Consider the following 14,560-nt stretch of genomic DNA (forward strand, 5'->3'; position numbering starts at 1 on the left):
TTGAAACTCTAGGAGAGTTTCCCTTGTAAAGGCAAAGCTTTAAAAATTCACTTACTTTTTCAAAAATTTTGTTACTTTGTGCATCTGAATTAAGGTGCTTCAGTGAATGATCTCCAAGAGAATACATTTGGGAGGGCAAAATTAATGTTGAAATTAATGTTAATTATTCTCTGTGTTCTCTTGTATTCTTCACGTCCTCATATTTATAAGGCTTCACTGTGCAGGGCACTGCACGTCATGTCAGGTGGTCCCTGTCTCAGTAAAGGAATACACAAAGTGAGTACACAAGAAGTAAAAAAATGGGAGGTTTTTTTTTTTAAAATCATCCTAGCTATTATGAATTTTAACAGAAATATCAAATTCAAAATAAACTCATTTCACTTTGCAAAGAACTGAGAACTGATTGATACAGGTAACTTCACAGACATGATATCATTTGAATTTCATAAAACATTTGGCATTTTAAGGCACTCTAACTTAAGAACTAGATGCAACAAATGTCACCCAGAAAAACTTTAAACACGTTAAGGATGGATAACTAACAGATCACAAAAAGCAGTAGTCAATGGAAGGTAACCCCAAAGGAAAATAGTCCTAGAGAGATTGCAAACAGCTCAGTTATAAGCCTATTACAATGTTTTTGAAATACTGGGGAAGCTGAAGGAAGAGCTGCAGAATAATCTTGAGCGTAGGAGGAACTCCCTCAGAGAGGGAAAGGCAGGTTTCGTATAAGCCAGCAGGACACAATGCAGGTATACCCCAAGGCTGACTTGGGATACAGCACACCTATGTCAGTACAGCAATTAGTCATGGTTAGAAGATGGACTAATTAGCCTCTGTGAAAAGCAGGGTTAATCAGGCTCAGGCTGTGTCACACATCTGGCTTTTTTTCCCATCCTGTTGTTGAGTAAGTTTCCCCTGTAAAACAGACTGAAACATCTTCCATCCTGCTCTGTTTCATTTCCAGCAAAAATGTCTTAGAAACCATGGGAGTAAACCCAAAGATATCTCTGGAAAAGACCCAGAGGGATCCCATGACCTGATATTCTACTATTTTGGAGCTGAACCACAATTACAGCTGTCTCACCTGTGAAGGGCTAATAATCTAGATTTAAACATGCAATGCTGTACCTGAAACCAGGGTTACACCATGCCCTTTCGAGTGTTTCAGGTGCATGAACACAACGAACATGCTCATCGGTGGAAACCATGGCCCAACTCCTCCTCTTCCACCACCCAAATTGCTCTAAGATGCACCACCAGCTTTTTTTTCCATAGGAGAGGATCTTTCTCTCCCATCCATTTTCCAGAACTTTGTTCCACACAAACAGATTTGTCACTTCTGAGCATAATCAAGACTCTCCTGATCTCAACAATCAGTTCTGCCCTGGTGACTCAGTCTGAAGTTCACTGCAACAGTAGGAGCCTTTTATTATCAAAAGGAAGATAATCCCAAGCATTTTCTGAGCTGCTGTGACCAGTCTCTTCGTGTATTTCAGTTCCACAGTGCAGGACTGCTGTTGTGAAAGACCAAGCTTGTGACCTGTCTGTGGCAGAGCTGAGAGAAGAGAGCCTTTGGCAGTTCCCTTCCCCCAGAAGACCTCTAGGATTTTTGATTAAGAGGAACCACTCTCTCAGGACAATCGCTGCAAAAGATCATTTGCAAGAAAGTGTTGAACAGTTGTAAAAAGTACATCTGGAATGCCCTATTCTATGCAAACAGCTAGCAGCCACTTCCCATCTTATGAAACACTGGAAGAAATTGCAATGCCATCTTTCAGGAACAGCCAAGGCAGTGAAGATGAGTGAGATGGGACAGCCAGCAGCAACTCCAAGAGAAAATGAAAGGAAAGTTGGGTAACACGACTACTACTTAGGCTGAATATAGGCGGCTCTGTGAATAGCAGCTCAGAGGACTCATTTGACTACCTGGAACAAAAGACGACCTAATTCAAGGGTATTTTTATTGATGGTGAAAACTGTACAGATTTTTACAACACCAATAGTAACTTAAGTTATTTTCAAAGATTAGTGAAGAAAACCAGTTAAATAAAACTCTTCATAGTGAACAGACAATCAAATCAGAGATGACAACCTTCAATAATTAAGATAAGCAAGACCAACACAATGGATTAGCTATTTACCAGATAAATGCCAGTTCAAGGGACTGCTGTTCTTCCAGACAGAAAAAAAATCCATATAAATACTGCTTTGATTCACATTTTAATGTACTACATATTCCATTATCTTACACAACACTATATTAATTTATACAGAATATATATATAAATTGGTAAAGTAACAAGGTAACAAAACTAAACACAAATTTGCTGCTTTGAAGTTTGTTTTGAATTAAACCACTGGTAAATTCCAATCTGTTCATCTGAACAGCCATGTAAACAGGATGAATTGGAGTCCAGCATGTTCTCAGGATGATGCAATTTCTACTGCAGGTATCACTGGCAAGCATCAAACATCTTGATCTCACCAGATAATAGACAACCCAAGAAATGGAATGTTAAAGCTAGTGGACAGTGGCTAATAATTCCGCTGCTTCCTCCGTGCCACTGCCAGGCGCAAGGCCTCAATAATCAACTTCTCATTATTTAGGACGTTGTAATCAGTCAATTTCACCAGTTTGTCAAAATTGTCTTCACTGAAACACACCTCCCTTGTCGTAAATGGGGAGAGGATGCTGGAGACATCAACTTTGCCTTCAGCCATCTCTTCAGGACTCCTTTCCACACCTGAGAGACAAACCACAAGGACATGCACCAATAAGGTTTTATTGTAATATGTGTCTCATATCAGTCATTTAAGTAATTATAGGTAGAAAAAGGAGATTTGGAGGGAAAGATATGATTTTCCAGAGGGACACAGAACTACTCCAGTAGCAGTGTATCCTTCAGTCTCTGGTTCAAACCTCTGTCCAAAAATGATGTAAACCCAAAGAGGTCAGAATGAGAATAATATTGATTATCAGCAGCACCTCTTGTAGACCACTCCTTGGACAACTTAAAGTCTTTGTTACCCAAACTAGAAAAGTGCAAGCACAAGGAAAACAAGATACTCTTGTATTGGATGAAATAACTACCCTCTCACTGAAAGTTCAGAAGAAATGATGGCATGCAGACAGAGGACATAGTTCATATTAAAAAAAAAGATCTCTGTTGAATGAGTCCTCAATCCGGGAGATTACTTTTAAATACGTGAACAAAACCCAGATGAATGTGCTAGCACCAAAACCTCCAGAAGGTTTTGTCTCCATCTTTGTTTGCAAGCAGCAGTGCGTAACAAGTCCATGTCTGTAGAGCAAAACAGCTTGTGTTGAGGATGTACCACCAATGCTGTACATATTTTGGGAGCTTTACCTTCGTACTATCTCTATTAAGTCCTGTGGAGTAAATGCCTATTTTCATCTCAAATGTATTAGGAAAGTTTCAGGAGTTCTCACGGTTCAGACATACTGACACAGACCAGTTATTTTTGTCAGTGATAAGACTGATAATGCCAGCATTGGAAAGAAGGTCAGAGAGGACAGTGAGATGTTAGATATGAAATGGAGAGGGCACACTAGGCAAGTGCCTTTTAATAAAACTGCTAGCCACAGATGACTCACCAGGAGCTTTATATTTCTTGAAGGTGTCATTTACTAGGGGGAAAAAAAGCACTGTTGGAGCTTGTGGACTGTCAGCATCTTCAAACACGTAGCACTCCTTCAAGTTTTCCCTGTCTTCCTCACTTATCTCAATATTGGGAAATGGAATTCCTTGCCCTGAGATGTACTTTGCAATCTGATCCAGAGGCTGGATGTATGAATAAAATAAATAAAATTAATACAAAGAATCAAAACTCAAAAAAGATCCAGAGACCTAGATTTTCTAAACTCCAGCAGCTAACATGGATATTCCAAGGCTTGAATTTTCCTCTGGGAAGGTGTTAAGTTTCAGATGGAAACAGCCATAACCACACCAGTCATTGCAACTTATCTTATTTTCTGCACTGCTTTAGGCAAAACAAGAAGAGTCACTTTCTTTGAGCTTGCAAATGAAGCCAAAAACCACAGGACTGATTTTATAAGTCCAGTGAAACAGGTTCAGAAGGGGAAGGCAAAGAAACTACAAGAATGGAGAAGGAACACATCAGTCCAGATTATTCTGCGTCAATGTCTTGACTTGTCATTATCACCACTTTTCCAGTCTTTGTCCTCTGAATAGTTTGTGATTGTTTGATAATGACTCCCTATTAAGAAATACATTTATCAACGTACCTTATGACCTCATGAAAAAAAACTTTAACAGCTATATTTACTATAAGCCTATGTTTATTTTTATATTATTCTCATTATATATGCAACACTAATTATACTATTTTTCATTATTAATCAAGTCAGGCATCAGCCAGTACATTTCCCTAAGCCTGATATGAGATAAACAGGCCCAGAGACACATATGTTTTCCCATTTAATCTGTTAAAACATTGTGAGGAATTTCTATTGCCTCTGTAACTTGCTCAGTTCAAGGATAATAAAAATCAGTATTAGAGCTCCAGAACGCTCATCAGTCAGATCTTCAAAAACTCTTGTATCCACTGATGTGAAGAAGTTGTTGATTTTAAAATGCCTATATCCATCACTGCCTTCTACTATCCTTCTTAGTTACTGAGAAATAGATCACCTAATAATCTAAATAATAAATCAGATAATAATCATCTAATTCCCATTCCAGTACTGGAAAATTAGTTGGTTTAACTGATGAGTGCTAGAGAGGAAGAGACCGTGAAGGAAAAGACACCATGGCTTTTCTTACCAGTGTCTGGGACCCTCCACTGTAATTTAAATGCAGGATGACATCCACCTCCCTCTTTGATCTCAAAAGTGGTGGGTAGCTGGTATTGATGAAAAAACCAGTATCAACCAGGGAGAGCTCATTATCTGCTGTTTCCATCAGTTTATTTGGGAAGGAGTCTATTACTGTGTCTGAAACACAAACATTTCTTATTACAACAAATAAAAAACAAGACTGACTGCTCCTCTGCAGAAAGTTAAAGAGGGAAGAATGGAGAATTTTACCCCCAATTTTCCCTGCCTGCCTTTGACTCACTAGCAGCACTGATTTACAGGAATAAGTGACAGCTTTTTCCTTCCTTCCTTCCTGGATACCTCAAGCAGCTCTGGCCCCACAGGGGAGATCCCTTCTGCTTCCTCAGGCTGAGCTCACCTTGTCCACTGGAACACAATCCCCAGACAACCAAATTCAATTTCACCCCTCAACCCCCTCAGAAAAATGAAATGCTATTCAAATCTGGCTTCTATGTCTTCCATTTGCGGTAGGGAGGAGTGGAATTTCAGAAGTCAGTTTTGTTTCTTCCTCCTCGTTGGAAATCCCAAAGGAATTCCCAAACCTAAACCTCCTCAAAATGTTACTGAAAAAAATGCTGTGTTACTGTGCCTTTCCAGGTAGAAAATCCTTCACTCTCCAGGTACTTGCTATGCATCTGGAAGCCTCTGATAAAATTAGGATACTGTGCAATGGTCGGGCGTCCTGTTAAGACGTCTCGCAGAGCAGAGGAGAAGACGCTTGAGGGAGTGCATAGACATGTGTCTACCTCATAGGGATTCATGGACAGAAAAGGGTCTTCCTCTGCAAGAAGCAAAGAAGTTCTGAGTTTAGGACAGTTTTCTGAAATGATCAATATTTTTAAAAATGGAGTAACTGATAGCCACAGTTGTCAACATCCTCCACCCCATATATAAATCAAACATCATTGTAAGCCCTTAAAGTCTACCAAATAAAACTCAGCATTAGATAGTGAAATAAATGGCAGCTACCTGCAAGCAGCAAGCTGCCAGGCAGTAAGCACCACCTCCCACTCCAGGCTTCCTCGAATGATGACCACCTCTATTGCAGCATGTGGTGGAGGGGAGAGCCGAGTCCCAAAACATACAGGAGGAAAACACTGGCCTTTGAACAGGACACCTTCAGAATGCTTGTGAATATCACCCAGCTGCAAACATTAGCTAAGTTAAGAGGCCAGTCACTCCAGGTTCCCTGTGCAATTAACAGCAAAAGCGAGCTTTCTCCATGGGCAGTTTAGAGGAGAAAACAGCCCTCCTGCAAGAGCTGTTTTCTCTACTGACGGTATTAGTGGCCAAGGAGGACCATGTCCTAACAATCTTGATGTGTTCTTAATACAACATGATTTTTACATGTCTGCTGGAGACTGGTTTTGTGTCTGTATGTCCTTTAGAAAAAGGTACAGCTTTGCCAAAGCAACACAATTAGTTCTTCTAAATCAGGCAGAAAAATTTCTTAGCTGGCACCTCTGCTTTGCTTTCCTCATCTCTCCCTCTCTGACTTTGATAGCATCTCTTTAGGCATTTGACCTCTGCACAGAATATAAGCACTATATGTTGGTGGTGAAAACAAAACAAAACAAAACCACAACACAAAAACATCTCACCAATATCTTTTACTCTGTCTCTGGTCCACCTGCACCAGAAGTCCTCTGAATCAGTAGCCAAATTCCAGACATACATCACATCTATGGAAAATATACTACTCCACATGCCTGTAATGTGAAAGAGAGAATAGAAACTGATTGATGGAGTAGTCTCGGAAGAATTTTAATTGATACATACCTTCAGTCCTTCCCCTTGGATGCTTCCTTTCTGTCTGGGTGGATATCTTTGTGGGCATACTTCCTAAGTATATCCTTGCTAATGCAAATTCACACCTGCTGAACCTGTTTGCTGGTGTCTTCCCAATGCTGTCCACCACAGACCACGTGCTCACTCGCGCCAGCTGCCTCTCGTGTAGGTCACTTTTCCCTCTAGGCAGTAGTCACCTTGCATATAGCAGATCCGAGTCTCCGAGAGCCTCTTCACCATCCTTCCCATAAAGAATTCACTTCCAAAATGTTCTGCACGAACAGATGCTCCATATTTCAGGAGACCGACTTCATAAGGAGTGAACTCCAGCCACTCTACAGCAACAGCAGCCAGATCATGAAAAGACAATAATATGTTATCTATTGCTAAACAGAAGAGTACTAGAGAACAAATCATGAGAAAGACACTGGCTAGTTCATAATATGCCATTCACCAGCTATAGCTGTATTTATATTGCCTACAGTACTAATGCCCTAAGGTCCTTTCACATCAAGGGAGGGCAGTCCCAGGCTGTGATCCAGCAATCTCCAGCAGAAAAACACTGATCTGAATGAAACCATAAGCATTCCCTGCAGTTAATCTTACCCAAAAGTATGTATTGCTCATGTATAACTTGTTCCCTTTAGGGCACCAGTGACAGAGAGCTTAGCTTTGTGTCATGCACTCAGCTGCTCATATTAAACAAATACTGTGGAAATAAATACTAGAGGAAATAGTGATTTTCCTGCCACTGGACCAAAAAATTAATAGTTTTCCCTTTAATTGTCCAAAATAAGACCACGTGGAACCATCACATGAATTAGTTTCGTTAAAAGGTTTTTGTGACCAGGATAAATTGTGAATTTGGCATCTTCTGTGGTATAACTGTATTTTTTGCTTCTGACAATGTAGAGAACCCAAATTCTAAAGACTAAACATGTTTGGATTTTTTATTTTTAAGTGTTAGTCATTATATCTGAAATTTTAAAAGGGGTTTTTTCTGCGATTAGAACGAAGGGACTATTGTATTATTAAAGCTGATTACATGCATTTAGTCTTACTTCAGATTATTTAAATTATAAAGTTGTTAAGAAGTCTAAATCGTAACCCATTACCTCTGAATGCCTGAGCACTATAGCTGGACTTGAGGTTGATGGCCACATAGATGGGCAACGGGTTCTGACCATTATCCACTGCCTGCCGTTGGTCCGAGAGTCTATGCTCGTCTTTCTGGTTTTAATTTAAAATGGTTAATGGAATGAGATGAAAAACAACTTGCACTTGAAATAATGTAATGTGAAATATCAGTTTTATCCAGGTTCTCCTTCCTGTTCTCAGCTCACTGAATTGTTCAGAAATATCTACCATGGGACATTCCAGACTTGGCAAGTATCCCATAAGAAGCAGCTACAACCTATACAGGTTCTCGGATTTTGAGATACAGAGAGAGATTGTAGATTCAGCAAGGGAAAAAAAACATTCCCAGGAAGAAATATGTGGCTAAGCGAAAGGTAAGGTACTTTCCTTGGCTGGATGTCAGTGAACAGAGTTGATCATATTTTAATGTATTTTACAAGTATATTCATATGCAAGAATATATTCTATTGCACATGACAATTTAAAACTTCCTTGTATAAACATGAGCCAGAAGGAAATTACTTAAGTTATACTATTTTTAAAGTACCAAAATATCTATCACTCTTTCTTGAAACTCGGTAACATATTTAGAGAATGGTCTTTCCCACAATTTGAATCATGTTCATATGCAGTCTATAACTAAGTCACTTTATAAATGCATATCTTCATTTATGCTAGTGAAGTTAAACATTTCAAATTTTTAAGTCTTCTAGTCAGAATATGTGCAAAGTGCTTAGTTTACATTTCAAAATAATTTTTGTCAGGATTTTTTTTTATTCTTTAAGAATGAACACCTTTGACTGCAATGCCGTGGCTCCTGCAGCTCAAGGTCGGCATCACTTTAAAGCAAGAGTAGTGTTTTAATAATGGATCTGAATATACAGAATTTAATCAACCACTAAACTAATTATTTGCATTAGTAGTCCTGAATGGCATCCCAGGATTTATTTTCTTCTCCTTCATAGCTATAGAAGTTCATCAAGTTTCTGGAAGAAAAGGAGTAATACCTTATCATGTAACATGGATTCAATGACAAGCCCCCAAAGGTCTATGAAAGAAGTGTTATGTCCTTCTTTAGTCCTCTCCATCAGGTCATTGTAATAGTACTTCAGACAATCCAAAGAAAAACAGCAGATCTTAGATTTGGTTACTTGCTTGCGAGCTTCCTTGATTGCATCCTCCAGGTATTTTTGTGACCAATTAGCATCTTCATATAAGTTTGCCATTGTCCTGAAGAAGCATTAGAAGAAAATAATGAAAGAGGAGTAATGCTGTGGTTTGGCTTCAGAGAACTTTTGTGCAATCTGTTTGCCTGTTTCTTAATTCTTACAGGGTTTACAACTAAAAATAGTCTCATTTCAAGAGCAGACAAAACCTCCAAGCTTTCCTGGTTTTGGTGATAAAAGTTTATGTGGGCTCAGAAATGATGTGAGAAATTCAAGGGAGGAAAAAAAAGAAACAACTATCCAAGGCTATTAAATACAAAGACCCCACAAGTCCTCAGAAAATCCATTTCTGAGAAGGTGGAGAGTATTCTAGGGAGCAGTCACTACTCTTTATCTGCTAACAGCTCCTGCTAGGGAGAGAACTGGGCAGTTCTTGTGTCTTGGGCATGTCATGGTACAGCCATTCTTACTTGTCTTCCTAAAATCGTAACACAGGTACACTCAGATCTCTGCGTACATACACAGAAGTTAAAAGAATTTTGGCAAATACTTAGGACAAAGCTGCCATTAAGGTTTGGACTTATATAAAGGACTGAACACAGTTCAGTGCAAAAAATCTCTCCACTTCCAACCTGATGCAGAGGAGTGGAGCTACCTAGAACGCACTTAATTAAATACTTAAGTTATTTTAAGTATGACTTCATCTGTTGTTTGCCCACTGGGAGAAGAGAGCACTTTATAATGAGCAACCACAGCTGCAGTCTCTCTGAGGTCAGTAACTTGGCGTCATTTGTTGGACTGTCTGTGACAGTATTAATTCCACTAGCCCCAAATACATCTTTTACCAGAGGAAGATGCACTCTAAATCCAAAATGGAAGTGAGAATAACCAGCAAATGGCAGGCATAAATTCTTCTTCCCATCTTTCTTCAATTTCCAGTCTAAAGACAAATTCGTTGCATTCAGTCTAAGGTATAATTGATAAAATATGAAAAGGTAATAGAGCATTTACATTAAAATACCAGGCATAGACCATGTCAGTGTGGTCACAAAAGCAGCTGTTGAATGTGATGACTGATTTCTTATTCAATATGTTTTGTTTCTTTGCTCTAGGTGAACACAGAGGAGATTGTGGGGAAAATGGAAATGCTTTTGCTGTACTACGTGCCATATAAGCTGATGGGGCTGTACAAACAGTCAACAGTGTTGAGCAGAATGTACAAACATAAACCTTGTTTGGGTCATTCTCACCATGTGGTACCCGATAAACCACCGATGTAGGAAATGCAGTCTAACAGATTGAGTTTCTGGAGACCCAGCAGGCTGCCGTACATCGCTGTCAGCGATCTCGTCCCTCCCCCAGTTGTTGTGATGGCCACCACCGGTACCTGTTCAACACAGCAAGGCAGAAGGAGTGATAACCGTGTGTGTATGAGAGACAGGCAATCCTTCTTACTGCAGAAATCAGATAACAGGTTACAGGCATTGATACAAGAAGTGACGTTACTTCATGCAAAAAGGATGTGATTGTTGCAAAAGGCTTCTGTTGCCACCACCTGCCTGAAGGGAGAGGGAAGGCTTATGTCTTACCCACTCAGATCGGGTGGGTGGGAGGCTGTTTACTTAATATGTAATTGGAAATCAACCTCATCACCCTGGAATTCATCTCAAAGTGTATTATTAGAAGCCACCAAAAAAAATACAGGATTTACCATGCCGGAGCAGATTAGGGATCTGTGATTCTGCCTCTAACAATGACCAGTGTCTCAGAAGAATGCACAGCACCCTGTCATCAGCTAGACCCCACAACAGCCAAAGCATTCCTGGCCTCAGACCACTAATTACTTTATGTCCTGAAGCACAATCATCAATAGGGCTTCCCTCCCCTCCAAGGTCCAAGTGTAATTGAAGAGACAGACTATTCTCTTAATCTTTTCCTGATCTAGTCCACCCTTTGCTTCCGTTAGCATCTTGAGTTGTGTGATGCTTACATCCCCTATGGAAAAATGTCTATTTATACCTTTCAGGTATTAGCTTCTAATTTTATCAGGTGATCTGGTGTTCTAAAGTTAATTAATACAGCTTGAAGAAAATATTTCTCCCATTATATGAAATTAAAAATCACCCAAATAGATGTTCTACCTACCCTAAACTCAATAAGAACTTAAAATCTAGGAAATATTATAAAATAATAATGAAAAATCTGATCATCTTAACTAAATTAGAATAATTTCAAAAAGTTATATTTTGCTTTTTACATTTTGTAACCTTTTTCATTATGAATTAAAATTCTAATTATTTTCTTCTTTTCAGTTCAAATATAAATCAGTTAAGAAGGTAGAGGGAATTTTTTCCACAATTTTAAAGTTAAATACATGAATAGGAGAGCCAAAATACATTAATAGGGGAGCCATAGTAATTAGACCTTTTCAAAAAACAGCTTTGGTCTTACCACCTCGACCGCTTTTCTGTGTGTCAGGAAACTCTTAGACAGCTATGTAAAAATGTTCTTTCCAGCTTTCTTGAATACTTTATTTCCTGTATTATTCTCTGCTCTGTAATCCAAACTATGGGGTTTTTTTAATCTGTACCCTATCCACAGCACGATTTCTTTTAATTGTCAGCTAAAGAGGATTTTTGCTGTTAGTATGTTTGTACTTTTCTGATTTTCAACAACCCAGCTAGGCATAAGCAGTTACAAAACTTATGACTGTATTATGGAGGCAGGAGCAGGGGCTACAGTGACAAAGCTACACTTTTAATCAGCTATTTCATCTATACAACTCAACAATGCTGTAAGATTCACTCTTCTTTTCCAGCTTGATGGTTTTATTCTAGTGGTCTGTTTTCCTAACAATACACCTTTTCTGCTACAGAAACCACCCAAAATATTTTTATTCAGATGTCTGTGTGAAAACTTTTGCTTCCTCCTCTCAAAATTCTTTACAAATGCCATGACCACCACCTCGTTTCTGTTACTGAGCTAAGACACACTATTTCCCAGGCAGCATCCCCCAGCTGTTCTATGTCTGCCCACTATAAATTTTCCTCTTGAGACCCATGAGCAATATCAAGAATAAACAGGAATTGGCTGAAATGAGGAGCTGTTGAGAAGTTTTGGGGCCTGTAAAGGCATTATCATAGAAACATATAATGGTTTGGGTTGGAAGGGACCTTAAAGATCACCTGCTTCCAACCTCCTGCCATGGGCAGGGACACCTTCCACTAGACCAGGTTGCCCAAAGCCCCATCCAACCTGGCCTTGAACCCTTCCAGGAAGGGGGCAGCCACAGCCTCTCTGGGCAACCTGTTCCAATGCCTCACCACCATCTGACTCCCCTACTCTGCTGCATGAACCAGCTACTGCTTCTCTTGCTCATCTCTCACCCTAGGTGGCCAAGCCTGCCCCAGAACAACAGGATTGATTAAGCTGTTTTTTTATCTGTGGTTTCAACTTGTGAGCCAGGCCTCAATTCTCAGAGAGGAATTGCTACCAGGGACTGTATTGGCTTGCCTCGTGCTCTTTCAGATCTTCCTCCAAATGAAGAATCTTTTTCAGAGCAGCAGCAACGTATTTCTTCCTTTTCTGCAGGAAGTCCTGCTCTTCCATGCACAGACTAAACCCCAAGCGCACATCCAGGTCTCCTGAGCTGGAACAAACAATGGGACAGATCAATGCACATATCATTTATAGCTGATTTCAAGACCTCTAGGGCAGGTAGTCAGCAAACTCCACAAATCATCTGTAAAACAAGCTATTTCCAAGTCTCCACATTGATCAAGGAACAGAAGAAAAAGAAGCATTTCTATTTCCAGCAAGGATTAGCAGTGAGGATGAAGAGGAGTTTCCAAAGTGCTGTAGATTTCTTGTGAACACGGGCACAAAGACAAGACACACAAGTCAGGAAAAGATCACCAAAAGCGGTAATTTCAGGAATAAGTTTTTCTGTATCCATTCCTTTTTGTCACTGTGACATCCTGGAAAACTCAAGTGATGCCACCATCACCTGTTCTCAGGTTTTGACAGTTCACTAACAGTATTTAAAGTGAAGGTCCTAATGAGCTGTGTGATGGACCTTGAACCGCAGAGTGAGCATCAGTCCCTGCTCAGCCTCTGTCCTGTGAAATCCAGCCTTTTATCTGTGTGTGTGCTGAACAGATTTCTATATAAGCATTTGCAAGCTTCATCCTGCAAATATATAAGAATATCCATCATTTTTTCCACATGGGCAGCCACACTGATTTTTTTTCCTTGAGAAAGGTGAAACGCAAGCCAAAAAATTTGCAGAAAGAAAGGTACAAAACCAATCAAATAATGGCTAACATTTTGTGCCTCCAACAACACAAATGTACTTGTTACTGAGAAGAGCACTCAATATTGACAATCTTCTGGGTCACATCACCCTCTGGTGGCTGCAAACCCTATCCTGAACATTAACTAATATTGCACAAACATGAATGTTTCAAGGGTTAATATTAGTAACCTCTGTTCTCCAGCAAATTTGGTATATCACAGTATAATTTTGAAAACAGAACGTCAGTTGATTGAACCTATAAAAACAAACAACTTTTTAGCAGTAGATTAAAATTTCCTTTGCTCTCTCTATAAATCTGTATCTGTTAGATTTACATTTCAATATATTTTGTTAAGGGCTGAGACTGAGCAGATAGCTCTTTTTCCTATGCTCTGCATTTCATCTACAGAAACTGCTCCCATGCTCTGAAAATCCACCTTGCTTCCCTTCTGTATATCACCCAATAGTAAGGATACTGTGAACCATACGAAGTTTTCAGCTGTACCATAAAAGCTCATTGTCTTCCATTTTACATATCACTGGTGCAATTCTGTGCCTGTGAACAGGTTGGCAGAGGTGCAGATGCTCTGGTCTCAGCTGCCATTCTGCTCAGTGAAGCAGGAGAAGGAGCAGAAGCCAGGCTGCCCTGTGCTTGTTTGGGCGACTTTGCAAAGTTAAAGAGGGATAGAGTTTATTTCAGTCATATGCAGATCTGACTATTGGCATAAATGGGCAACAAAATTAATATACGAGTAGTGCAGTTTTACTCATTTTTAAGAACAGTGGTTATAAAATAGGCTAATTTACTCTGAAGAAACATACCAAGGCTCATAAACCCACATTGAAGTGCATGATCCTGTAACTGCAGCAGATTTACACTTACCTCAGGCACCACGTGAGTATAGGACAAAGCACTCACGTGGCATGTGTTCATCTCTCCACCTTTCATAGAAAAAAACCTAGATAACTAGTTTACAGTAATCCTGGATGATAGGACAAGAGGAGGCTATCTTACCATTTTCTTGCTGTCAAGTACAAGTGAAAGGAATGATCCTAGAAATCCAAAAAATAAAGCTAATTACCAGCAAATTTTAAAACATTTCTTTACTTCAAGCTCAGGCAATGCTTATTCAGTAAGAGACAAGGTTCTCAAATAATAATTCATATAGCTAAGGACATTATTTTGGTACAATTAACCAAAGTCTCACTCCCTGCTCTGGAATCAAATTCTCCCTCATCTAACAAGCTTGTCCGTTTGGGGCAGTCAGTGTGCCACGAGCTTGTGTGTTACACGAGCTCACAGTGTGCACACTT

General features: G+C 39.6%; 1 protein-coding gene across 1 annotated transcript in view; it reads right to left on the minus strand.

Annotated features, from left to right (window-relative positions):
• Window positions 1–1,947: 1,947 nt before the first annotated feature.
• The window catches only part of LOC141923297 (cytosolic phospholipase A2 epsilon-like), a 35,091-nt gene continuing 22,478 nt past the window's right edge, over window positions 1,948–14,560 (minus strand). The window contains exons 11-21 of the mRNA XM_074824180.1: window positions 14,262–14,299; window positions 12,466–12,601; window positions 10,203–10,339; window positions 8,794–9,016; window positions 7,765–7,879; window positions 6,847–6,984; window positions 6,463–6,570; window positions 5,451–5,642; window positions 4,809–4,978; window positions 3,620–3,806; window positions 1,948–2,747 (exon numbers count right to left, since the gene is read on the minus strand). Coding sequence (XP_074680281.1) covers window positions 2,539–2,747; window positions 3,620–3,806; window positions 4,809–4,978; window positions 5,451–5,642; window positions 6,463–6,570; window positions 6,847–6,984; window positions 7,765–7,879; window positions 8,794–9,016; window positions 10,203–10,339; window positions 12,466–12,601; window positions 14,262–14,299 — 1,653 coding nt within the window. The 3' untranslated portion in view covers window positions 1,948–2,538. The remainder of the gene's footprint in view (window positions 2,748–3,619; window positions 3,807–4,808; window positions 4,979–5,450; window positions 5,643–6,462; window positions 6,571–6,846; window positions 6,985–7,764; window positions 7,880–8,793; window positions 9,017–10,202; window positions 10,340–12,465; window positions 12,602–14,261; window positions 14,300–14,560) is intronic.

Source organism: Strix aluco, chromosome 4 (genome assembly GCF_031877795.1).
Source record: "Strix aluco isolate bStrAlu1 chromosome 4, bStrAlu1.hap1, whole genome shotgun sequence".
Lineage (NCBI taxonomy): Eukaryota > Metazoa > Chordata > Aves > Strigiformes > Strigidae > Strix > Strix aluco.